The sequence below is a fragment of the Nyctibius grandis genome, chromosome 3, assembly GCF_013368605.1.
Source record: "Nyctibius grandis isolate bNycGra1 chromosome 3, bNycGra1.pri, whole genome shotgun sequence".
NCBI classification, from domain to species: Eukaryota; Metazoa; Chordata; class Aves; order Nyctibiiformes; family Nyctibiidae; genus Nyctibius; species Nyctibius grandis.
The window spans coordinates 52,357,791-52,381,894 of NC_090660.1; the positions used below are offsets into that span (position 1 = coordinate 52,357,791).

General features: G+C 41.3%; 2 protein-coding genes across 4 annotated transcripts in view; one reads left to right on the forward strand and one right to left on the reverse strand.

Moving 5' to 3' along the window:
• The window catches only part of RNMT (RNA guanine-7 methyltransferase), a 20,614-nt gene extending 17,487 nt beyond the window's left edge, over nucleotides 1-3,127 (reverse strand). The window contains exons 1-2 of one of the 2 annotated variants that reach the window (XM_068396351.1): nucleotides 3,039-3,127; nucleotides 500-776 (exon numbers count right to left, since the gene is read on the reverse strand). In XM_068396351.1, coding sequence (XP_068252452.1) covers nucleotides 500-760 — 261 coding nt within the window. In that variant the 5' untranslated portion in view covers nucleotides 761-776; nucleotides 3,039-3,127. Of the gene's footprint in view, nucleotides 1-499; nucleotides 777-2,405; nucleotides 2,452-3,038 lie in introns of those variants that run through there. The other variant, XM_068396350.1, reaches the window with a different exon arrangement.
• On the forward strand, nucleotides 2,588-21,088 carry FAM210A (family with sequence similarity 210 member A). 2 transcript variants are annotated; one of them, XM_068396353.1, is made up of 5 exons: nucleotides 2,588-2,631; nucleotides 14,130-14,253; nucleotides 15,149-15,621; nucleotides 17,802-17,913; nucleotides 19,215-21,088. In XM_068396353.1, exons 3-5 carry the CDS (start codon nucleotides 15,173-15,175, stop codon nucleotides 19,479-19,481), a joined length of 828 nt encoding a protein of 275 aa, XP_068252454.1. In that variant the 5' UTR covers nucleotides 2,588-2,631; nucleotides 14,130-14,253; nucleotides 15,149-15,172; the 3' UTR covers nucleotides 19,482-21,088. The 2 variants fall into 2 exon arrangements, with proteins under 2 accessions (XP_068252454.1, XP_068252453.1); XM_068396352.1 differs by lacking the exon at nucleotides 2,588-2,631 and adding an exon at nucleotides 2,642-2,788.
• The last annotated feature ends 3,016 nt before the right edge of the window (nucleotides 21,089-24,104 follow it).

Consider the following 24,104-nt stretch of genomic DNA (forward strand, 5'->3'; position numbering starts at 1 on the left):
TTTGCTAACAAATCATACTGAAATTATATCACAGAGGATGCAGTTTGTAAAGTTTTCTAAATTTTACAATACTTTATTGAGGAAATGAAAGGACAAAATTATCTTACGGAAGAACCTCCCGTGCATGGATAACTACGCTAACACACAGGATAACAACATACAAAACACACCAACTCAAAAATACATGACTTGGACTAAGGCCAGTAAATCCTGCACTATGCTACCAGACTGCTACCACATAGGTGATGGAACAGTAATCTTAGAATTAGACTAAGCATGTGCTGAGATCAGTTTCCTTAACATTCTAATTACTAGCCCTCTTTCTCTTCCACTACACCCAACGTAACTTCTGCACCTGTTATTTTGCTAGGAAGCTACCCACACACTTTGATGTTTGGTGTTTCATGCTGGTTCGTATATGTTTACCATAAATATTTTCAATCTTTTCTTGAGCTTTGAAACAAGTATTTGAACATAGCTCAAAATAAATGATACTCACTACTTTCTTAGGAGGTTCATCTTCAGGATCTAAATTCGTCCTTTTTGCTCTGCCGTCCTGATTACCACTATCAACTTCTTTTTCATTTTCAGTGGAGTGCACCGTACCTGAAGTTGAACTATCATCTTCCCAACCAATACTTGAATCTACCTCTGAAGTACAAGGTGTTTTCTCCACTTCTTCATCCAAACTCTTCTCTACTTCCTGTTCTTCTGTCTTGGTTAAATCAGCCATTTTTGACAGGTTAGTCTTCTTGTCCATTGATCAGAATGGAAATCTATAGAGGGGAAAAAAACAACCCACCAACTATTTTCAGTGTTGAATTTCACTTACTCATGGTTATGGTCATGGCTTTCAATCATAATACTGGCATCATAAAAAAAAATAACATGCCTTCACCCTAGACAACATATAGACTTCAAATTTGACTAGTTATTTAATAAAGATAGCACAGTAAAATATGTGGAATTTTAAAGTACTCTCATTATAATAAGACAAAATTAAGATAAAGCTTCACTCTTCATGTCTGAGTCTTTCTTAGCTCTCTATTCATTCAACTGCAAAGTATCACTGTTTTTGAGCCTGTAATCTCCCTTTTTCCCTCCCCATTAAAAGTAACCTACAAATCACTTTATGTTTACAACCACAAGCTGGCAGAGTCCCTCAAATTAGTAAATTCATTATTTGGTCTGGTATGTTTTCACATGGATGCCCTCAAACAAAAATACAAGGTGGTTTTTAAGCGCAAATTTTCCTATCAGTTGTGGATTTTTCAAGTCTGCCAAGGATATCCACTATGCCTCAAGCTTCACTAATACTAGGGTTCTCCGCCTGTAACTGCATTTCTGTGTCTCCACTTCACAAATACCTATAGATTCTGTAGGACAGCAAATCACTGCTATAAAGCTCAGTCTCCAGCACATCCCAGCCTTCTCTACACCATCATCAGGAAGCAGGGCACCTACTTTTTAATAAGGCACAGGACAGGATAATTTGGCAACTCCTGTTCTAAAACAGTGACCTATTTCAGCCTAACAAAACACATAACATGCCACTGTATCCAGGCTTAAGTCTCCTAATGAGGGCCAAAACATATTCATTGAGCAGACCACTGTACAGAGAGCCCAGAACAGGTTTCCTCAAAACAGACGGCCTCAGAGTACGACTTATGGAAATAATATTTCCACTACGGTGCCGCATCTAACTCACGCTTCCGAAGAAGCGCACCCCTTCTTATCTTCACCCCAAGCAGCCTACCAGATGCTTTTAAGGCCAAAATTCAGAAACGATCAAAATTTCAGAGCCAGGGATGGCAACCAAGTGCCCAGGGGGCGGCTCCTTCGGAAGGAAAGCTGGAGAACGCAAAGCGCCCGGGGACGGGACGGGACTGCGCCCGCGGCCCACAGCAAGCGCAAAGCGGCGACAGACACTGCATCGCCACCCCCCAGCCCCCCCGTTCACGGCCTGGGCCCTGAAGGCTTTCAGCTGCGTCATGGGGGCTACGCGGAGGGAGGGAGAGAGCGCGTCCCGACGGCGGCAGGCACGGACCCTCCCGCGGGCAGGCGCTGCTGCCTCTGCCTCCGCCGCCCGAGGCGGTTTCCGAGGGCCCGCCGAGGCCCGGACGAAGCGCGCGGCGCAACCCAGGAGTCCCGGCGCGGCCGCAGCCGATTGGCGACGGCCGGTGGCGCAGCGCAGCCTCCCGCGCGCGCCGCTCCCCCCTCCCCCCCGACCCGCGAGGCCGAGGGCCCCGGGCCCCGCCTCCCACACGCGGCGGGGAGGGCCCCGCGCCGCTGCCACCGCCTCGTGCGCCCCGCGCCGGCCGCCCGGCCCGGCCCGGCCCCGCCCCGCCCCGCGCCTCGCGCACCCGCCGCCGGTCCGCCCGGGAGGGCGCGCAGCACTCACTCACCGAGCCCAGCGCTCCGCCATCCTGTTTGCGGAAGTGACGCTACTGCAGCGCTGCGGCAAGAGTGCTGGCGTCACGTCCGGGGGAGGAGGGCAACGCCGCGCTGCGCACGCGTAAAACGTGACGGGGCTCCGCGCCCGGGCCAGGGGAGAGGACCACGGCCCCCAGGAGGCCGCGCGGCGGGGTAGGCGCCTGCGCAGTCGGGCCCCCCCCCCCCCCAGGCCTCAAGGTGATGGTGGGGACGGGCGTTGCTGCACGTTGCCCTGCCGCGCGCGCGGGGGGGGCGGGCGGGAGCGGTGCGCGCGGCAGCGGCTGTTGGTCAAACGCTGCCCGGTGCGTCTCCATGGCTCGGGGCCCGTGAGAAGGAGCGGTGGCTCGGCCACAAGGTACCCGCTTGGTGTGGCCGGCGGGGAGGGGCTGCCCCCCGGGAGCGGGCGGAGGAGGGTGCGGGCGCCTCCCGGAGCCCCCCTAGACGGGCGGCGGGGGGAGGGAGCGTGGCCGCTGGCGCGCAGGGGGCGGTGGCTGGTGGGGAGCGGCAGGACCTGCGGCCGTGGGGCAGGTTCCCCCGCCGCGCACGGGTGTCCTCAGCCCCGGCTGCTTTTACTGTCGCAGTCCCGGGGGATTGGGCTGACAGACCTGCGGCCGCCGGTCTGCTCGGAGGCGGCGGGGCCGAATGCCTGCTCGGAGCTCCCTGCCTTCCGCGGGGCTGCTTTTGCGAACTCCGCGGCCGTTCCGTCTGGCGTGAAAAATGTCGGCCGCGAGTCTCTGACGGTTGTACCGTTAAGGGGGCCGTAGTCAGGTTATGGTCCTGAGGATGTTTCTCCCCCGAGACAACTGATTCTGTGCGTGTCTGGACTTCTTAGACTACTTAAAGTGGCTGTGCAAATATTTTCCTGTTTAATAACTGTTTTGCACGGGTTTTGGTGGCTCACTTGTGGCACGTGACAAATAAGAGCAAAGGGCTATCTTCCCTCAGTGGGAGAATCTCAAAACAGAGGAATCTGATTTTTGCTTCTCTTACCTGTTCACTGGTAGAATTGTGTTTTCTTGCTTATCTTGAGTTTTCAGCACCTTTTTCTCTTACGTTTTGTAAGGACTAGCTTTGGAGGCCTCTGAATCCATAGGAGGCAGCGGCTGGCTGAACAAGACACAACCCTATTGGCAAAGTTGTGTAGTTACGGTTCTTGTTAGTAATCTGCTTCTGGTAATTAACTATGGGAGTTATCCAGGGAGTCAGACTGTGAGAAGTCCTAAGAGTTTTTGATAAGGCTGTTAGATCACGTAAGTCATTTTATACTTTTGAGTCAAACGTGGATTTATGTCAGATATTACAAACTATGTGTTCAGCCTCGTTTACATCCCTTTCTGAAATTGCTTCTACAAGCTGACCCAAAAGAGGAAACATTAATTTGGACAGTAATACATGAAGCATCCTAGAATTCCTTACCAAAACTAATTCTTAAGCAGGCTCCAAAGGTGGAGGAACACCAAAAGTGTTCCTCAATTTACCTAAAGCCCACCATGTTATTGCTGTTACAAGTATAAACATAAAATGATTTGCTAAAGTTTTGCTACTTTAGAGAGACGTAGGGAACAGGTTCCTAATTTGGAATGTGTCTTGTCGCCTGGGCAGTTAGCTTATATGACTTGCAGCTGCTTCTGTGTGGGAAATGCATGCACAGAGGATAATGTGTCCTCATCATCCATCTCCTGCTATGGGGCTGACAGCACGTGTTTATGTCCTTTTCTGTTCAAGGACTGTTTGAGGTAAAAGGGGTATGACTGGCCCCCTTATCTCAGATAACAGCCCTCAGTTTGCATGGTCACATTTCTGCATCTTTAGCTAGTTCTGACTGGCCTTGAAGATAAGGCCACAACAAATTCAATTACAAGAGCAGAAAGAGTACTGATTTTTAAGATGTAAAACTGTTAGCTGAATCCATAACATTCCTTGCAATCAGTTTTGCAGATTGAGAAGAAGATACAACATAGTTCTCGTTGGTGTTGATACACTGTGAACCCAGATAGTTGAAGCTGAACTTATTTTGACAATTAGATGCTGAAGCAAATTCAACATCATTCAGCAACATTTCAGTATTAAGAATGGCGTAAAACCATTAGAAGAACTGAGGCCTGGGCCCAAAACATGATTGAAGTCTTCCTGGGCAGTAAGGTATCATCACAATAGATCATAAGGATTTTACCTTGATAGTCTGATAGATAACTACCTATTTCCATCACTTTAGATCAAGGATCTATCTCATAATCAGGGATTCTTAATGACTCTGTGTGTGTACCTCTAGTAGATTCTTTGACTTGAGACAAATGGATTGTCTAGTATGGCAATAACAACAATAACAAAAAAAAAGAATATTGCTCAAATTACAGGACTTTTCCTTAATTTTTAAGTCTTGGATCATGATTCCTCTAAAAAACAGATTATTCTTCATGTCCCTGTCATTATAATAAAATTACGGTAAGACTAGAAAGTTACTGTTCAGTTAAAAAATCCTTATGATCTATTGTGATGATAGCTTCCTAAATTCAGTTGGTCTTGAAGGTACCAGTACAGGTGTGCTAAGTCCAGTATACTTTGTTCATGTTAAGTCAAGAATGTATCGCTTCAAACTGTCAGGAAAACTATGGTTTAACCAGGTGTTAGTAGGCCAGATTGGTGTGCCTAGTTATGTCAGTCCTCCCATGTTTGGTCTCTTTTAGTTAAGTAAGCAGATAAGGACAGAAGTCATTTCTCCTTTAAGGCACTGGGATTATACAATCGAGCTTTATCCTGGTTGATGTCTAGACTTCTGCAATGCAAATAGTAATTGTCTGTGTTCTCATTAACTTTGTGTTTCCTCTAAACAGCTCCAATCCTTTCTACCCCAGTGCCTTCCATCACTCAGTTCTCCCTGCATCATCTTCAAACTAGCTACCCCTGCATCATCTTCAAACTAGCTACCCCTGCATCATCTTCAAACTAGCTACCCATTGTATGATTCGCCAAAAAATGAACATTTATTGTTATGTTTCCAGGCACGACACTGCTCCCTCTAAGCAAAGACATCTGAATAGTAAAACTAGGTGTTTGTGCACATCAGAAAATGAAAGTGCCACTTAGCTGGGCTGTAAATTTTAATTCCATGGTTCTACTATTTGATCTTGTCCAAAAACTGACCTTGACCATGTGTAACAGTTCTTACATAAACAAAACAAGAAGTTGCGTGGCTGTGATTGTGGCTTTGTAGAACATTGTAGCAGATGATTCCCTGCAGCTCTCTAGAACTTGTGTAGTAGTCTGTCCTTGCAGAGTGGGTTGAGGGAAGGGAATGGGGGTTAACACGGTCAGGTGCTCATGAACAAATTATAAAATACAGCAGTAGTTTTTTCAAATGGGTGGATTTTTTTGGTTCTAAATAAAAATGTGAGTGGCTTTACAGCAGTTCTGTCAGTCTCTTCCAAAAGTGGCTGGTGGAAGAGTTGAGGAAAACATGAGGGCACTTACCTTTTAACTGTAATGGTAGTGCTTAGCCCCAACATGTGCCAGTCAGTTAAGTATTTGCTCTTAATATTTTGTGGATTTAAAAGCTGATTTTGCTGATGTTAAAATTAGATGGCATCTTTTGCTTCCTGCTGTCTCAGGCCATAGGATAGTACTTTCTGACAGAGGGATGTTTCTATGTTGAAACACAAGCCTTGGGCTTTGTTGATCACATCTCATAGAATGCAGTGTGCTTTCAAAGGTTGCAGTGTTGCAGTCACAGGATTCCTTTTTCAATCTGAATACAGCAATGTAGTAAATCTACTACTTCAGACTGTGAGTGGAAGCATTAATTAGGGTCCTATTTCTAAAGTCCCATCGGGTTCCTTCTGGTGTAAAGACACAGCTCTGTGAGTCTGATGCTCTTTCGGACACTTGTAGATGGTGTCCTTTTGTTGTTTGCATGGCTGGCAACATAGCTATCATGTCCTCTATGATACACCATCCAAAAGATGCGGTGTAAGCCATTAAATTGAATAGTGGGCAAGAAAGTTTATCCACTCGGCTATCAAGACCTTAATGAAAATAATAATTCTTTCACAAGAACAGTTCACATTCATTTGTAGAGATGGGAATAGCATTTACTAAAAATTAGATTAAGAGGGTGGTTTTGAGCGCGTATGTGTTCTGTAAATGTTATGATCAGCCTCTTCACACATAATTTATCAAGATACCCTGATTGATACTACACATATTTCCCCATATGGACAGATTTGAATTCACAACAGAGAATTCAACACTTACTTTGAATATTTAAGAAAGATTTATACTGGAAGTGAATGTCTGCCAACAGTAATTCTGCTGCAAGATGAACGTTCTTTATTTTTTACTGGGAAAAATGACAGCTTTTCAGTGTTTGAAAATGTGAAATGAATGTTGTGAGAGAATAAAAGAAAAAAAATCTTGAACCTAATACTTCCACTGTGAATTCCGTTCTTATTAAAGCTGTGGTTTGTTGTTTGTTTCCCCCCGCCCCCCCCCCCCCCCCAGTTTGGGGCTAGTTTACATTTATTCCTACTTTGTTTCTACTTGTAAGGCTTCAGGGTTTTTCCTTGAGCATGTTTTTTGAAAGTCTTAGAAGCACTTTGGGTGAATTTGATGTCTAAAAGACTTATTACTTGATGGGGGTGGTTGTTTAAGTGTTTTGTAAAATTGTTACATCGTGCAATTTGCATTTGAAATATTATTACAGCCAATACTGTTGATTACGGTTGGGTTACAGAGGGAAGAGACACAGAATAATGAGACGACTTGTGAAGGTGCAAGGTGGCAAAAATGGCATTTATCAAGGCTAGAAAAGAAACAGTTTTGGTAGTCACAATGCAAGATGAGGCAGAAGGCTGTACGAAGTTGATGCTAAGATCTAAGTTTAAGTGTATTCCTAATAAATGCCTTTTATAATTAGTCAAGAGAAAGTATTTGAATACCTAAGCTCTTATTCTATGGTGTGGTCAAAAAGGCTGAACCTTATTTGGGTTAGCACCATTTGTTTTAGTGAAAGTCATGGTATCGGCAGTGTGTCTTCAGTTGTTCCATTAGACTTTTCAGTAATAAATATTTGATTATGACTCCAAGAGCTGTTTAAATTAAATATCATAATCTAAATTTTGTATGTCAGTGAAGTCCTGAGTGGCCAGAAAGATTATGAATTAAAAAATGAGCTTGGCTACTAGAATGCAAATTATGAGTATCAAGAAGTCTCGAGCAAGCTGGAGTTCACAACCTTTTGACTGTTATTGATGGCTCTGTTAGTGAAAAGAGATGTGAACAGCAGCTCTGAATTCTAAAGAGAGGTAGCAGAACTTCATAAAATATCTGAACCCTGAACGTAGAACTAATAGTCATGTTTCTAATGCTTTCCAGCATGTGTTAAAATGTAGAGTCAGAACTCTTGAGATGCTCAGTGAAAGTTGAAAGGGGCGAGGAATCTGCCAATTAAAAGTTCATGAACTATTGAGAGCGGAGATCCTAAGAGATTCTCAAACAGTCTTTCGTTGAGGTGTAGAAAACTGATCTGTGTATTTATTTGTTTGTGTTTTAGCATCTAACCTCTCACCGGTTCATTTGTGTTTTTTTTTTCTGAGGGAGTTCAAAGCCATATGCAGGAAACTGCTGACATGAGGCTTGCTTATGTGAATTACCTTTTGCAGCCCCTTTTAGTTGTTTAGTAGAAACTTCCCATAGCTTTGTAAACCGCACCACCACACAGGCACCCCCACACCTCCATGTTAACGGCCCTCTGGCTGAAAACCCTCTGACAGAAAAACACAAGTGTTTTGAGGAGAATGAACTAATGATACATGGGGAGATACAAGGATGAAAGAGGCTGTTAGGGGTTGCTTGGGAAAGTTATTACATACGAGTGGAATAGAAAGGAGAGGGAATTAGATCTTATTTTGATCATTAGCTTAAAGTGAAAGGTAATGTGCAGAAGGGCAAAATAATAAGCAGATGAGTACAATCTCTGCTTTGAACTAACAAAATACTTATTTAACCTTTTTAGCATAGATGTGGCTATTTTTAAGCTTAGTTAATGTCTAAAAGCATAACATCTCTAACTTGCTTATTGCAGACGTGTCTATAGAGTGACAAATGGACAAAAAATCAAATCAGATAGCACTTTAAAAGGCAGGTTTTTGCCCTTCCTTAGACATGTGCCTGTTGTTTTGGGGGGCTCTGGAACCAACATAGAAGGTAATCCAGCAAATTTACACCTGTTGGAAGGAATCGTGGAGAGTAGAGACCTATTGTATGATTAGTAGAAGAGGTGTACTTCTGTAAAACTTCAGTAGAGGGCGGAATGAAACTTCTGAAGGAAGGAACCCAGCGTAGCTGTTCAGTGCTGCAAAGCAGGAAAATGGAGCTAAAAGATGGAACAGCACCAGTTATTAAAAACGTAGTTCTGAAGAGCAGAAAGCACTACAAATGATTGTGATACTTTCTTTTAGAAGAATTCGAGAGAGAACATTCACACTTTTATATAATGCTTAGCTGTGTGCAAGCTTAAGATCTAATGCCTTCCAACACAGAGGAAAATGAGGATACCACTGTCACAGTGACTGGATGCAGATCAGCTGTTAAGCCTCCTGTTTAGCATTCCAGATCTATAACTCAACACACAGGCATTGCATTAGGTTCTCCTGCTTTATTTGCCTTCTAAGTCCGATGTTCAGACTTCACGAATGTCTACAAGAACTGTTATTCTTCCTAAAGCTACTTTTTGTTGTGCTTTCTAATACTTAAGTATCAGAAGATTGTAGTAGTGAAGATTGCTGTGTGTGTAAGGACCCTGTGAGGGTGTATTCTACTTTCTTGACTTCACTAAGTTTGGTTTAGCAAGAACAAGAGTAGTTCAGATAAAATAAGGGTAAAAAACTTGTTGGCTTGTCTCCAGTTATATCAGTTTTGAACTGTAGTAATATGATCAATTTAAAAATTATAGCATAGTATTTACTAAGAGAGGATATTAGAGATTAGATGTGGTGGACCTGGGATAGGGCTAATGTTTTAGGGTAATTTGTCTACAAGAGTTTACTTTTTCATTTGTTTTAATGCAATTATTTTTTACCAAGATTTTAATAAATTTCACCATGACTTATTTTGCTTTAGTCCCTTTAACCTAAAATTTGGTGTTATATTTTTTAGACAGCCCTAAATGGTAGACAAAATTAGACAGCTAGTGATGCCCAAACTTCAAATTATAACCAAGTTTCTTAGTTTAGAATGAATAACAGATTGTATCAGGGACACTTCAAAAGTAGTAAAGGTCAAAATACAAATTCTAAATGCCATTCATACACTCTAAAAGTACTAATACAAAGAATTAAAAGTCCCTATACACTGCCATTTTCCCATCCATGGATAGTGACTGCATGATATGCTGAACCATTGCAGTTACTAAGAGGTTTATAGTTATATTTTACATTGAGTTTAGGAAAGACAATGATGCTTTGCATGCATTGCACTATTACTACAATGATTTTAAAATGTGTTCCTGGCTTTTTAGGCAGCCCATATATGTTTTCTGTTCAGTTGTGTTTTTCTTATTTTGGTTTATTAGTTTGGCAAGATGCTTTTTTTAAAATATACTTTCAATAAGTTCTTGAAAAGAACAATTTAAATCTGAAAGCAAGTTGGTTTTTTTAAGTTATATTTAGTAAAAATGTAAGCAATACAGTGGAGTTTAATAAAAACTGAGCTGTTTGGATGACATCTCTGTACATTTGCTTTTTATGCAATCTGAAAGGTGAGCTGGAAAGGATTTCTGAAAACTTGGTTTGTGTCCTTCAAAATTCTTCTGTATATACAACACACAACCCTCAAAGTTTGCTTGATTTTACACTAAAAATGACGAGAATGTAAATTAATTGTCTGGTTTTATAGAAAGGTGCCTTGGGAGTGGAAAAAGCTCATGGAAATTCATTGGGAACTCTCCTGTGGTATAATTAATGTTCTTTTTTTTGAACAGTAACAGAACAAGTAAAAATGCTTTAAATTCATCCATATTTACATATTGTGTCCAGATTGTTTCTGGTAGAACTGAGAAAATAAACCAGCGCAGTCTATGTATACTATACCCACACTTCCCTCGGATGCTTTCTGACCTCTTTTACAAAAGAACTTACACTAAAGTTTTGCCATCCTATATCCACCCCATTCTTGTATTTTAATTTCTCTGGTAGCTCAAAAACAGTTAATTGTAACAGGGTAACTGTTTTTATCCAAATCATCCTGGTGAAAGTTTCATCTGACAGCATCTCTGGCATGATTTCTCTTTCCAACAGCAGATATCCACAGCAGCTTTTGCTGTACCTGTATTGGCCTGGCTTGTTACTTCTGTGTTTTCCAGTGGTCCCGTTTCTTTTTTGCATAAAATGTTAGCACACATCCAAACCCATGAATTTGTGGTAATCACATAGACCAACTGTGTGACATTAAAAGATCTTGAACATTTGTTGTCCTCAGGAACAAAACGTCTAATCTCTACTTCCTAGTAGTCACTGGAAGGCAAAGATTTAGCAGAGCAAATGCGAGAGATAGGGCACTCCTGCAGTACATCAGGTTTATGTCAAAGCTGATCTGAATTATAACAGAACTACAAAAGTTCGCTAAACAAAACCTCTAACACTGTAATGATAAGCTGATCTATACTTTTCCTCAAGAGGCCACTAGAGCACTCACTTTATGTCAGAGGGCTTGTTAATAGCTTGCCATGAGATAGACGTGCCTTCAGGAACTAAATGGATGTCCAAACAGCCAAGATCTCTTCAGCTCACTTTACAGCCAGCTGGAGATACTACTAAATAGCCAGAATATGACAGCACTGAAGAGGAGACCTTATCCCAGAAGTGTTTGTATGTCATTTCGTAGTTTGCCCTACTAGCATCTATTCAGTCACTGAACATGTGGGATTCTTACACCAGAGAACAGCTGCATTTGTCCTGAGACATCTCCATATTTATTTTTTTTTCTTGTGGCATTTTTACAAGAAAGCTAATGTAGAAATCTAAGATGCTTTAAAACACCTTCTGCTCCCCCTCTTCCCACAAAATTCTCATGCCACGGACCAGCTGCTTTTCCACCTTGGTACCTGAAGCTTCTAACATCTGTTCTTTTCTGTTGCCTTTGCAGAAACAGCACAAAAAAAAAATGTGCAACAGCGTGAAAAAAAATGAAATACAATAAAATGAAGAAACAATTTTTGAAAAGTCATTAGGTGCAGTTGTGGATAACGTTTAGGTTACTGTCCTGACTTCTTTAGAATCTGAGTGGTTTTAACAACCTAAAGCTACAGGGGCAATTGTATAGCTTATATAGCTCCAGTAGTTTCCTTAAGAAAAGTATTATACTCGGAGAATAAAACTGTGTCTCAAATCCGTAGGCTGATGCACTTTCTCCCACTGCCTGTTGAGTGCACAGGGTACTAGGAACTTCTTTTCACTAATTGCAACTTAAAGGACAGATTTCTCTCTATTCATCTCGTGTTTTAGAAGGATGAAACAATTACAGTTTCGTATTTCTTTGGACCCCCAACCACATTTATTGTGCACTTTGAGCTGTCTGTCCTGTTTAAGATGTGTTTGCAACGTTGAGCCAAGTAATTAAAATATTACAATTCAGCAGCTGTACCCATCACCCCTTTAATAATATTAATTTCTTTAAAATCAATTTATGAAGAGTATGCTATATCAATCTGTTATTTTATTCATTTGTCTTCCCTACATCCTGCTGTAACCATTATAATACTCCCCTCATTTAGTAAAATAAAGCACGTACCTATAAAAGACAGTAGGATCATAAGGAAAATTCCAGCCTTGTTTTGAGAAACCTGTTTTCTTTTATTGTCTCAAATATAATCACTATCATATCTAAGCCTTTTGTTATATATCAAGCATTTAGCAAAAAGCTTTTTTAAAGTGGAGAAGCAAAAAGTAAGCTGTTTCACAGAATATTAGCTAGAACCATGCTATCATCTGTGCTTACAATGTTCAGGACCTTTTCAGGATCTACCCTAGATGGTTAGAGAACCTTCCCTTTGACCAGCCAGGTCTTGCGTGATGGAGAAAAACCCTTGAGTGAAGGAGTTCCAAGTCCATATGAGGATATAGGAACAAAAAAAGTGGTGTGGCAAGTCTTGTCAATGGCCCTGGTAGTTCCCCTGCTTTAAAGCCATCAGTGACATTCTATTTTTAAGTCTTATACAGTGCACCTAACTCTGTGAGCAGAGGCCTTGAAACTCATTTACTAATCACAACTAAGCTACTGACTGATGAGTGTTGAACACAGAGTGGTGACCGATTGCTGCTTCAACATTAAGGAGAATTCTCATCCCCTGGAAGCCATTTCATACCCCAATGTTCTGCATCCATTGCAATGAATCAGAAGTGTGGTACGACGTTACTTCTGTGCTGCCAGTAGGTGCTGGACAGCAAAACCTAGAAGTGGTGTTCTGAGAAATACTACTATATTGAATGGGAAAATTCAGAAATACTTGTTAAGTTTCTTCTTGCTTCTGTACAGAAAAATGATCTCCTTCCAAGGCTGTTGGAATGCAGAGTCCTGTTAATAACATTAATGAACAAAAATCAGAGTGCTGAGCATGGTTTCCCCCGTGCTGTATGGTGGCAGTTTTCAAAGCTTGTTTGGAACAGGTGTTTTTCAATAGGGTACCATCCACTAAAACCAGATGAACAGCAGAGGTCTGACTCAAGAGCTCACGAATTCCCAAAGATGGATAGATATCCTTTGCTGAGTCTGCTGGCTGGATATTGTGAAAATCTACTTAGGGCAGATGCTCAGTGTTGTGTTCTATTAGTGAGAGGGGAAAACAGTCCTCTGTGGAGAGTGTTATCCTTCTGGAAAGGAGTATAAGTGGCAATAGGCAAGCAATGTAGTTGTTGTCTTCTAGTTTATTGTTATAATTTCTGTAAATCAGTAAGGTGGTTGGTCTGTGACAGAGTGCCATCTTAACACTTGAGTTTTGCTGAGTGTTTTAACTACTTGTTGTTTTGAGAAGCAATTGCATTTGGATGTAAGAAGTCAGCAAGTATCTCCACTTCTCTCAACCAGAGATACCACAAGCAGTTGCTACTTCCAGTGAATTCTTACAGAAGACTGACTCGTTGAGAGGCCGTACCTGGAGATGACTTGCTGCTCTATAAGCAGCAGTACTTCTTGGCTCCCACTGAGTTCATAACTGAACAGGAGTGAGTAACTGCTAGCTTACATAGAGACAAGAGTTCCCTTTTCCGCTGTTGATGCGATACCTCCTGTTAGTATGAGTTCAACAAAAGTGGGTGTCTGTGCTTCACATGCAAAGTAGAGGTTCCCAGGGAGTTTGAAACCATTCCTCCAATCTTTTCCCCACATCAAACATTGTAATTCTAGTATTTGCAATTAATTCAAGCACAACAATAACATAGAAATACCTAGAAAACATATAGGCAGGAATGTTCCAACAGATGCATTAGGGTTACGAAACTTTTCTCTCTTGGAAGGAAACAGTAATTCACAGTTGAGGAACTTCTAAGTTACGCAGAAAAAAATCTCCCATTAGTGTGTCAGTATCTAAAGGGAAATTTATACCAATAACTTCTTCAGTAAGCAAGGTTTCAGGCTGACCAAAAATCTTCATAATATTAGTTTGCTGTTGTTGCTATTTCTCTAAATGCACCTTTTTTCTACTTTAGCAGAGACATCAATATGTTCAAGACATATATTTGAAAGGTGGGGAGCTAGTGGAAGAGTTGCAACTTTTTGAAAATACAAACCTTACCATACTTTTCTTGTTGCATATCTGGAAAGTCATAAAGGGTATGTATGGCTTCATTTTTTTTAAACTTCTACCTACGTTATGAAGTATTGATCATTTTCAGCAGCCTGGACAAATTCACTGTGGAAATACCTGATTGAAATATATCTAAGGCTATAGGTAAAGGGGAAGCAGACATGAAGACTTGAATGATTTCTAGTTTGGATCAAGAATTGTTATGATAATTAAAAATGTAAAAGTACCAGAAAGATTCAAAAGTTGTAATATAACTGACTTAATTGGCATTTGTTACATAAAAGGAATTAGTGGCACTTTTTGGAGGGAAGGAAAATTAGTTCTGTAACTTACAGTCATTGTATAAAGGAAAGGAGAGAGTTAGTATTTCATTCACTAGTTCAAAACATGCATTTGGGGGGGGGGGGGGAATTACTTCTTGATGTCTATACATGCTATACATGCCAAACAAAATTCCTTTCTTTTGTGGGGAATCTTTCAATGGTTCTTTCGAACTTTCAGGAGTAACTGTTAGGTATGCAAAATCATAAAGTTAACTGGGTTTATCCAGAGTTTTGAAATACTCTTTGCGTTTTAATATTTCTGAAATTGCAGTTCAGCTTTGTTCCTGTTAATAGATGACATTCAACAGTACCATCCCCCTTCCTAACAGATGTATACTGGCAGGCTGTTATGGTTAGATTTGTTACTATTAAGGTTATTGATTATTGATTAATTATGAATAATAATAATAATTGGGGGGGGTTTACTGTAAGAACTTTTACTCTTAATTCAAAATAGTATAGAATGTGAAAAATTATACCAAAACTAAGAATGAAAGCAATTTAAAATTTGAGAATTTCAAGTGGCATTGGAGCAAATAGAAATCAGATTATTGAAATGCAATTTGGTTACTTTTTTTTTTTCTTGTTTCCTCTATAGAAACCTCAGCCCCACTTCATCAAAATGCAACGGAGTCTATTACATACTGCATCTCAGCTGGCGCACGGGACATGTTTGGTTTTTCCTCGCACTAGTATCTTTCAGTGCTTAAAAGGACAATCAGTGTTGTCTAATGTTGGATGTAAACTGATTTTGGCACTGGAGCCTCCTAAACGATGTCTTCATGCAGGTGCAGCATGCTTTGCCTCAAAGAAAAGTGCTTTTTCATCACAGCCAGCAGACACTCCTCACAAAGTACCAGAAGAGAGAAATCCTTTGACTTCAGCCACTGATAAACCCAAGCAGAGCCCTGTAGAGTCAGGTTCTTCAGATCCTGATCCATTACAAGACAAATCAATTAGTCTCATGCAGAGATTCAAGAAAACTTTTAAACAGTATGGAAAAGTCATGATTCCAGTGCATCTTCTGACTTCCACTGTATGGTTTGGATCCTTTTACTATGCAGCCATGAAGTAAGTTGGTATTTTGTTGCAGTGCCCAATACTGCTGTTGAATTGGGACTGATTTTCACAGGTGAAAGGATATATAAATTATTACTACGTGTTAAAAAGTGCCTCTATATGTAATAGGGAAATGAGGCTACATTTTTAACTGAAGCATAAGATTAATATCAAAAGTATATAGGATTCATGCAAGTGTCACGTACGTACTGTTATCATGCAGTTATTGCTGTGTACCAGCTAGGTTGCTAACATTTGAAGGAATGCTCATCTACCCAAAATATGGATGTAAACATCATTGAAATTATTAGTAACCTCTCACAAGGTAAAGATAGGGATTTCATTCACAGAATCACAGGATTTGTAATCCTGATTACAAATTGGTAGGTGAGATCTTTATAGACCTTTTCTTTTTTTGCAGTTGGACTTCAGGGGTATTTCATCACTTCCTCCCACCTTCATTCCCAGTCCTCCCTCATCATTGGACTTTCATGTCGTTGACCTCACTCTGAGCTCCTCGCAAGCCATGTGTATATTTTCCTTTTTTATTTCTGTTTCTTGTCTTTCCCACCTTCCACTGAAAAAATTGCTACTCTAGGCCAGATTTTTTTACTGGACATTAAATATTTGTATGGCTAATAAAGATAAATTAAGTATTCTAATTTTAGTTTCAGCTATAGCATATGCCAGATACTGTTCTGGAAAATGGCTTTTATTAGGAAAAAAACCTACTATATCAGGTATGAGCTGCTAGTTCAGATGAAAGAGGTGTTATCTATCTGCAAATTGTTTGCTAAATAGGAGTAAACGTTTATTTCTGGATTGCTAGTGTTGTATATTTAACAATAGCATGAAAAAATGACAGTTTGTGGCAGCAAGGATGGGGTTTTGACATCAGAATGCCTTACCGCACAAGTGTTTGTTTTAGTTACTCTAACCAGCTGGCATAATTGCCCTTTCTAGGAGCTATAGATCCAAATGTCATTCTAAATTTAGCTCGTGTCAGAGGAATAAAGGTCTTGAGCTATAAAAATATTTTGCTTTGGTTGAATTCAGGTTGATGGTTACATCCAGACATTTCAGATTGAGTGAAGATTACTCTTCTTGAAACACTTAAGTTAGCTGCTAAAATAGGTATTTGATGGATGAAAACAACTGAAGTATTTAACTAGAAACTAATTATAATAAAGCTTCAGTTTGTCATGCCACAGGAGCAGCACCTTCTTGAAGTGGAAAAATAACTTTCAGAATGACTGCTCATGACACGAGATTAAACAATGGCGGTTTATGAAATAACACAGTTAATGCTGTCTTTCAGATCTTACTAGGTCTCCATTTTCTGCTCTGGGGATAGGCCTTCAGATTGCATGTTCTAGTAACTTAGTAAATTACTGCCTGTTATTGTTGCTGATGCTAAAGTGATCGCATGCAGAGAAGAATGCTTAAAATATTAGGTAGAAATGGATAATGATACTAATAGTACATCATCTCTAAATATTGGAAAGTCTGGTCTTCTATAACTGCATGTAGCTTTCTACTGTAATGTAAAGACAGGCTGTGTTTTTCCTTTGGTGCTGATGTTAGGTTCCCTGGTTTTGACATAGAAAGAAATTGTGATAGGAGCTCCCTCCACCCATCTTGCCATCTTAGATTGACAAGGTAGAACAACCGGGCACAAAACTCCTGAAGTCTTGTCCATATAATGTCTTGCTTCCTTTTCTTTTGCCACACTCCATTTGTTTGATATATTTAAAAGTGAATGGAGGACACTGAAGTATAGATTCTGTGCTTCTAGGCATGCTGCAGATTAGTCTGAAACTTTATAAAGAAAAAAAAGTAATTTTAGGCAAAACAGAACATGAAGTTGAATCTGCACAACCGGAGCCTGAGTAGCTGTCTTACCACTATTATATCTACTTACCTCCAAACATAATAAACTGGGGCACAGGTAAGTTAGTAGCTACTCAGCCCAACAGGGATAATATAAATCGGTCACCTCTTGGAATGCTGAAAAGAACATTAATTTGCCTATATGTACAGAAATACAAATCCTGTAAGTATATTGCTTAGATGAAAAAATACTTTGCTACCAAATTACAAAGTTTGTATAGTAAAGTACGGAAATGGTACTGTAAATCACTGTTCAGGTTTCAAATTCCAATTCAGGTTGCCAATTTTTTTCTCTTTTATAGAGGTGTGAATGTTGTTCCATTCCTAGAGTTGATTGGCTTACCAGACAGCATAGTAAACATCCTGAAAAATTCCCAGAGTGGAAATGCACTAACTGCTTATGCATTGTATAAAGTAAGTATAATTATAGTTTGTAAATAAGCTCTAAATCTTGCCTGGTGAAACAAACAGGGCTTATTTGTTTACAGTAGAAAGAATTAATGCCGTTTTCTCTCTTTGATAGTTACACATACTTGAGGATTCTTTTTTTTGTAGTAAAAATAGTCACATGCGAGTCGATATGGGTTCTGTGTTCCTTTAAGGAGTCTAAAATAACTTATTTGTTTGCTGCGGAACTATTGTCTGCTCTCAGAGATTTAATTACAATTAAGTTATTCCTCTGTATCCCCGATGTAATTATCAGGGATAAAGAGGTAAAGTCTAAACACCTCATGATTTCCACATAAAAGTAGTTATTTTTATCCTAGAGGATTTACTATTTTGTCTTCCTACCTTAGTTCTCCATCGTCAAGTACTTTCCTTGTCCATTTGAATCAATTACTTACATTCAGGTGTGGGTCTCTTTTTATTGTTCTGTATGTGCACAATCAGTGTTTGGGAAACTTGAAACATGTCAGACCATGTGAAAAAAGGTACTGTATTTGCTTCGAATGCCACTCATCTGGTTTGTTTCCAAATGTGATGTGCTTCTTATCTGTTATTTAAAGGGATTATTTTCCCAAACACAGTGTAAAAGGACTACTCTTGCCAATTATTCCTGTGCCTAAGATAGACCAATAAATAAATGTGGTTAAATATAAAAATTTTATTATAGTTAGGAGATCTGGCAGTGTTGGAAGAAACTTTCAAGATGTGGAAGCACTAGAATAGGTTGCAAAGGGAAGATTCTGCACACTTTATCCTTGAAGTTCTGAAAGAACAGGTTAGTCTATCTGGAACAACAAACCTGGTTTGTTGTCTTGGATTACGTGATCTCTTCAGGTCTCTTTTAGCTCTCGTTTTCTGTGTGTTGGTCCTAGTTTTGGACTGAAAGATGCCTATACTCTTGTGAATTTTAGAATTTAAAGCATATCTTGTTGACAGTATTTCCTCTTTGCTGATATGGCTCAGTGTTCATATACTATCTGTTCTGAATTACATTCTGAGATGCCTAATGCTCGTCCCACAAGCTGCATGGGGAGGGTTTTTTTTTTAAATGGAAGTCTAATGCCTGTGCTGATTTTGTCAAAAGGATAATTTAAGTAAAATGTATGCATTTTTGGGGGATGCACTGTAAATTGGCTTATTTCCTTATAAATAGAAGATCTTTTTAGTATCTGACACTGGCCAAAATAAATTCTCAATATTAAAAATACCTTTTGCTAGATAATATTGTCCTATTTTATTGATACAGTGTGTTCTTTGGTTTCTTTAAGATTGCAACTCCTGCCAGATACACTGTGACTTTGGGAGGAACATCCATCACTGTTAAATATCTACGTAAGCGTGGCTACATGTCCACACCACCACCAGTAAAGGAATATCTCCAAGATAGGATGGAGGAAACAAAGGATAAAATTACAGAGAAGATGGAGGAAACAAAAGATAAAATTACAGAGAAGATGGAGGAAACAAAAGATAAAATTACAGAGAAGATACAAGAAACCAAAGATAAAGTTTCATTTAAAAAACTAAAGGACTAAGAGATATGCTTAATTTTTGGATATATCAAACTTAGCACTTTAACCCTTTGTGAGGCAGGATATACAAAGTGCACTTCTGAGTTTTTTTCTTTTTTTTTTTTTCTTTTCTTCCCCCTTGTCTGGAGACTACAGTTGCCCTGTGGATTTAAAAATTCTGTATATTCACCAAGTTCCCTGGGGGAGAGGTTGTGACAAAATCTTGATTTAAAGAAGGAAAAGTGAATCTCAAATTAGAAGTTCATGTGTCCATTGGTAATAGTGTTAACAGTTACTCTTGCCTTTTTTTTTTTTTTTTTTAATTTCCCCTCACTCAAAATGAAGATGGTTTCTTTCAAAAGCCACTACTTTATTCTTCTTCCATCATAGTCCAGGGCCATTATTCCATTAGACTGAATATTCCATTAAATGAGAATGAGGATTTCTCTACTGGGAAAGGCAACGTATTTTGGTTTTCGGAGTATGTGGACCCAGGCCTCTTCAATTGTGATCATCTTTCACCTTGGAAACAGACCGTTGTCACTGGTGCTGCACATGAAGGAATCAATGGATTAGCTACTCAGTCTGAATGAATTATGATGCCTACATTGACTTCAGCTGAGCTGTGATAGTCTACAGGTTGAGACTATGAATCTTTCTTGGACAGTGTATCTTCAGAAATCTCAACTGAAACCTGTAGGAAGATGAGTTAATCGCAGTAGCCATACTGTCAAGTATACTTTGTTTCCTAAAGTTGATTTACAGTAGCAAGTTATTAAATTAAATTAATCAATAATTGTATATTAAAAACTAGGATTTTTTTATTATGTTAAAGTTTACAAAACTGTTCTATTTCATTTTTGGAACAAAAAAAATCTGAAAGAGAAGTTTACTTGAGAAATTGTTATACTAAGGGGCTTTTTAAATACATGCAAAGAGTTAAACCCAAAAGTTCCTCCTCCTATTCAGGAATCCCTCAGACTTCAGTAGAACAATTTAATTAAAATATGCATAAGTTCTGAGACAGTATCACAGTCTACCAAACTTTTTCCCCCCTAGATTTTCTTAGGTCAAGCAAATACTTATTCATAGCTGAAGGCTGAAATGCTGTTTCAGAGATGTCATAAAGGACTGAAGTTGAAACTGGTCTATTTGACTGGGCAGACAAACTTCTCTCATGGTTTTATTCAAATTAGGCTAAACTGAAGTGGTTTTTTTTCCTATTTCTAACAGATCCTCACTTGTAGCATCTCTCGGCAGGTGTATCTTGTTTAACTAAGGTGTTTTTTTGCTGGGGGATGGGGGGAAGCAAGAGTTGGACCCTGAGCATGGTAATTGACTAGAGTAAAAATATAGCTGATAAAGTATCAGCTCTGCCCCACTCATGTTTTCGGTCAAGGCACCGAGGGCCTCTCCATGTTTAAGTGAGTTGAACTTCATGAACTTAATTGTGCAGGATTGATTACATACATACTCCTCTGCCTCTGTCCACATGTCAAATAGTAACTGCAATCTAATGCCTACCTCACAGGGATGTTGTGAGGAATAATCATTGTATATTCAGTGCCCTGAAGATGTAAAGTCCCATGTTTCTGGTAAATATTATTAAAAAATAATTCTGCTTACTCTTATGCTGCTGAGATGAGCACTACTGTAGGATTGGGGTTAACAGAGGCTTTTCTTTTTTCTATTTTAGGGTACTTTTCCGTACTGTCCCCATGCCCACATTCTTCTGATGTTGGCATTTGTTCTGGTTTCCCGTTTGCACAGGCAGCATTGCCCATGCCCTGCAGCACCCTGCCAAGCCCAAAGCCTGCCCCAGTAATAGTGCATGGTCATCCTCTCAGTCTGGGGCCAGATGTGGGAACCTCTCAGTGCAGCTCACAGGAGCCATCTTTTCTTTGCACGTGGCAGGGGTTGCACAGAGGCACCTTGGTGTCCTAGGATGGGTCTGTAGCCCCCAGGCATGTTAGAACTTGTTCATTACAGAGATGCACCCTTTTGGCACCCCCATCCTCTTGCCCTTCCCAATGTCCAGCTGGCATGTGACCACTCCAGCGTATACATGATCCACCACTACCCATGCTAAGTACAACAGATCTTCTCTCAACTAGGTGTAGTAGACTGTCCTCTGTGACCATTTCTGCATCTGCAGGAACAGCTCATAGTGACTTGGCAAGTGCCTCATCTATCTATGGTTTGGTCAATTTTGCAGCACGAACAACCTTGAGGAGTTTCTGGGACAGCTGCTCCTCCACCCAGCATGTCAGTGAACAAAGCACACAATTATGTGGATAGATCTACACAAAGCAGGAGGGGAAGTCTTCAAGATACTGAAAATCTGACCTGGAGAGTTGTTGTGACAATGAGTCAAATGCTTGGTTGTACTAGTGACCTTGTCTCAAGTTGGCCTCATCTGGAATCAATGCATTGCCTCGTTAGTGCAGAGGCCAGCTGGGGAGTTCCTGGGCCACCCAGCGAATGAATGACATTAGTTCACTGGGTGCCCAGCACGTACCCAGCTACACTGCAATTTTAACTATAGCATGAAGTTGACTTTCATCCTTTTATCTCACAACTTAATTTCCATAGCTCTTGCCACAATGCAGTTCTCATTACTGATGGGTCCCTGTGGCTGGAAGCCAGCATCCATCCCCCTTGGGTGAGGCAATGCACCTGGACTGTGCTCACAGGCTGGGTATTTGCATCAAGCAAGGGGACACCTGGGGACAACACAGGGCCTCCTCTTACTGGTGCCCAAGCCAGCACAGTTGGCATGCTCCCATGTGGCAGCAGTGTCCCTCAAGGTGGAGCAGCATCAGTGGGTGCCTTTGGCAGCACAGAAGGAACAGAGGAGCAGATGCCATGGCCTGGGAAAGCAAACAGTTTGGCTACAGCACCTGGAGCTGGCATTGAGGCAGCCAACAAAAGTGACCAAAGCAAGGGAGTGCCAAACAGAGCTCCCTGAGCTCTCCCCAGCAGAGTGCCAAGAGTCCTTGGTGAGGTAAAAAGCCCAGGCAGAAGGCCAGGAGCACCTTCCATTACCCACAGGATCATCCAGTCAGTGCTAGCAGGCACTGCCTTCTTCCCTGGCAGCTCAGCATCCTTATGGGAAAGGGCTGTCCCTTTACCTGTCCTTAAGGCCCTATGAGGGAGGTGGGTCCCTCCATCTCTTTGCAAAACCTTCAGAAATATGGTGAGATCAGGACTAAGGCACCTGCCACCACACAGGCAGCAGAGAAATTGCTGCTTTGGTGACTTACCCTACTTCTGCCTGCTCCCTGCCTCACACATAACACCACTGCAGAGCAGCACCTTATCTGCCTCCAGTATAGATACATATATGAAGGCACCGAGTGCCTGCCAGAGCAGAAGCTGGAAATGAAGTTGCAGCCCAAGCAGAAGCTGAAGTAGTGCCCAAGCAGGACCTGAAGCCAAAGTTACAGTCTGAGATGGCGCTAGAGCCAGAGTCACATCCCAGGATGGAGCCAGAGCCAAAGTAGCAACCTGAAAACTAGCTGGAGCAGAAGTAGTGGACCAAGATGGGGCTAAAGATGCAGCCAGAGCTGCAGTAGCCTCCTGTGCAGAGGACTGCAGCCAAAGTAACAGCCCAATACCTGATTGCAGCCAAAATAGCAGCCCACAATGGCACCAGAGCTGAAGTTGCAGCCCCAGATGGGGATGGAGCTGAAGTCGTAACCTGAGATGAGGCTGGACCTGAAATTGAGAGGGAGCTGAAGTTTTAACCTGAGATGAGGCTGGACCTGAAATTGAGACAGCACTGAAGTGCCAGCCTAACCAGGCTGGAGCCAAAAACAGGGCCCAAAATGAGGCCAGAGCTGAAGTTGCAGCCCAAAATGAATCCAGAGTACATGCTGTGATCAGAGCAGGCAATCAATCAATCAGTGCCAAAACTGGGGCCCCAAGATGGGACTGGAGTAGATATCATGATCCAAGCAGGGGCCGGATCTAAAAATCACATCCTGAGATGGGGCTGGAGCTAAAGTTGCAAGCCAACACAGGGCTGAAGCCAACATCACAACTCAATATGTGCTGGAGCCTAAGTTGTGGCTCAAGATGGGGCCAGAGCCAAAATTGCAGCTCGAGCAATGTCCAGAGCCAAAATCACAGCTGACAATGGGGCGCGAGTCAAAAGAAGAGCCCAAACAGGAACTGGAGCAAAAATCACAGCCCAGTATCAGACCAGAGCAGCAGTCACTGCCTGAGGTAGTGCCAGAGCCAAAGTCGTAACCCAAGATGTGCTGGAACCAAAGCCATAGCCAGAGATGGGGCCAGAGCCTACGCTGCTGTCCAAACAGCAGCCAGAGCTGCAGTAGGTGCCTGAACATGGACCAGAGACAAATTTGAGTTGGAGGCAAGTAGCAGCCCAAGACAGGGCAGAAGCTGAAGTCACAGCCCGATATTGGGCCAGAGCCAAAATCATGACTGGAGATGCCATTGAAGATGAAGCCACAGACTGACATGGGGCTGAAGCCAAAGTTGTGACCTGCTGTCAAGCCCTAGCCAAAGTCACAGACCGATCAGGCACCAGAGCTGAAGCAGTGACCCAGTATAAGGCCAGATCTGAGTCAAGAGGCCCAAGATGGGTCTGGAGCTGAAGAGTAGACATGAGAGCCTGAGTTGGAC

Bases quoted from the DNA above. Each gene is read 5' to 3' on its own strand.
- FAM210A (XM_068396353.1), top strand. From the start codon at position 15,173: ATGCAACGGAGTCTATTACATACTGCATCTCAGCTGGCGCACGGGACA. The intron at 15,622-17,801 runs GTAAGTTGGTAT...TCTCTTTTATAG, and splicing joins TTTTACTATGCAGCCATGAA to AGGTGTGAATGTTGTTCCAT. The intron at 17,914-19,214 runs GTAAGTATAATT...GGTTTCTTTAAG, and splicing joins CTGCTTATGCATTGTATAAA to ATTGCAACTCCTGCCAGATA.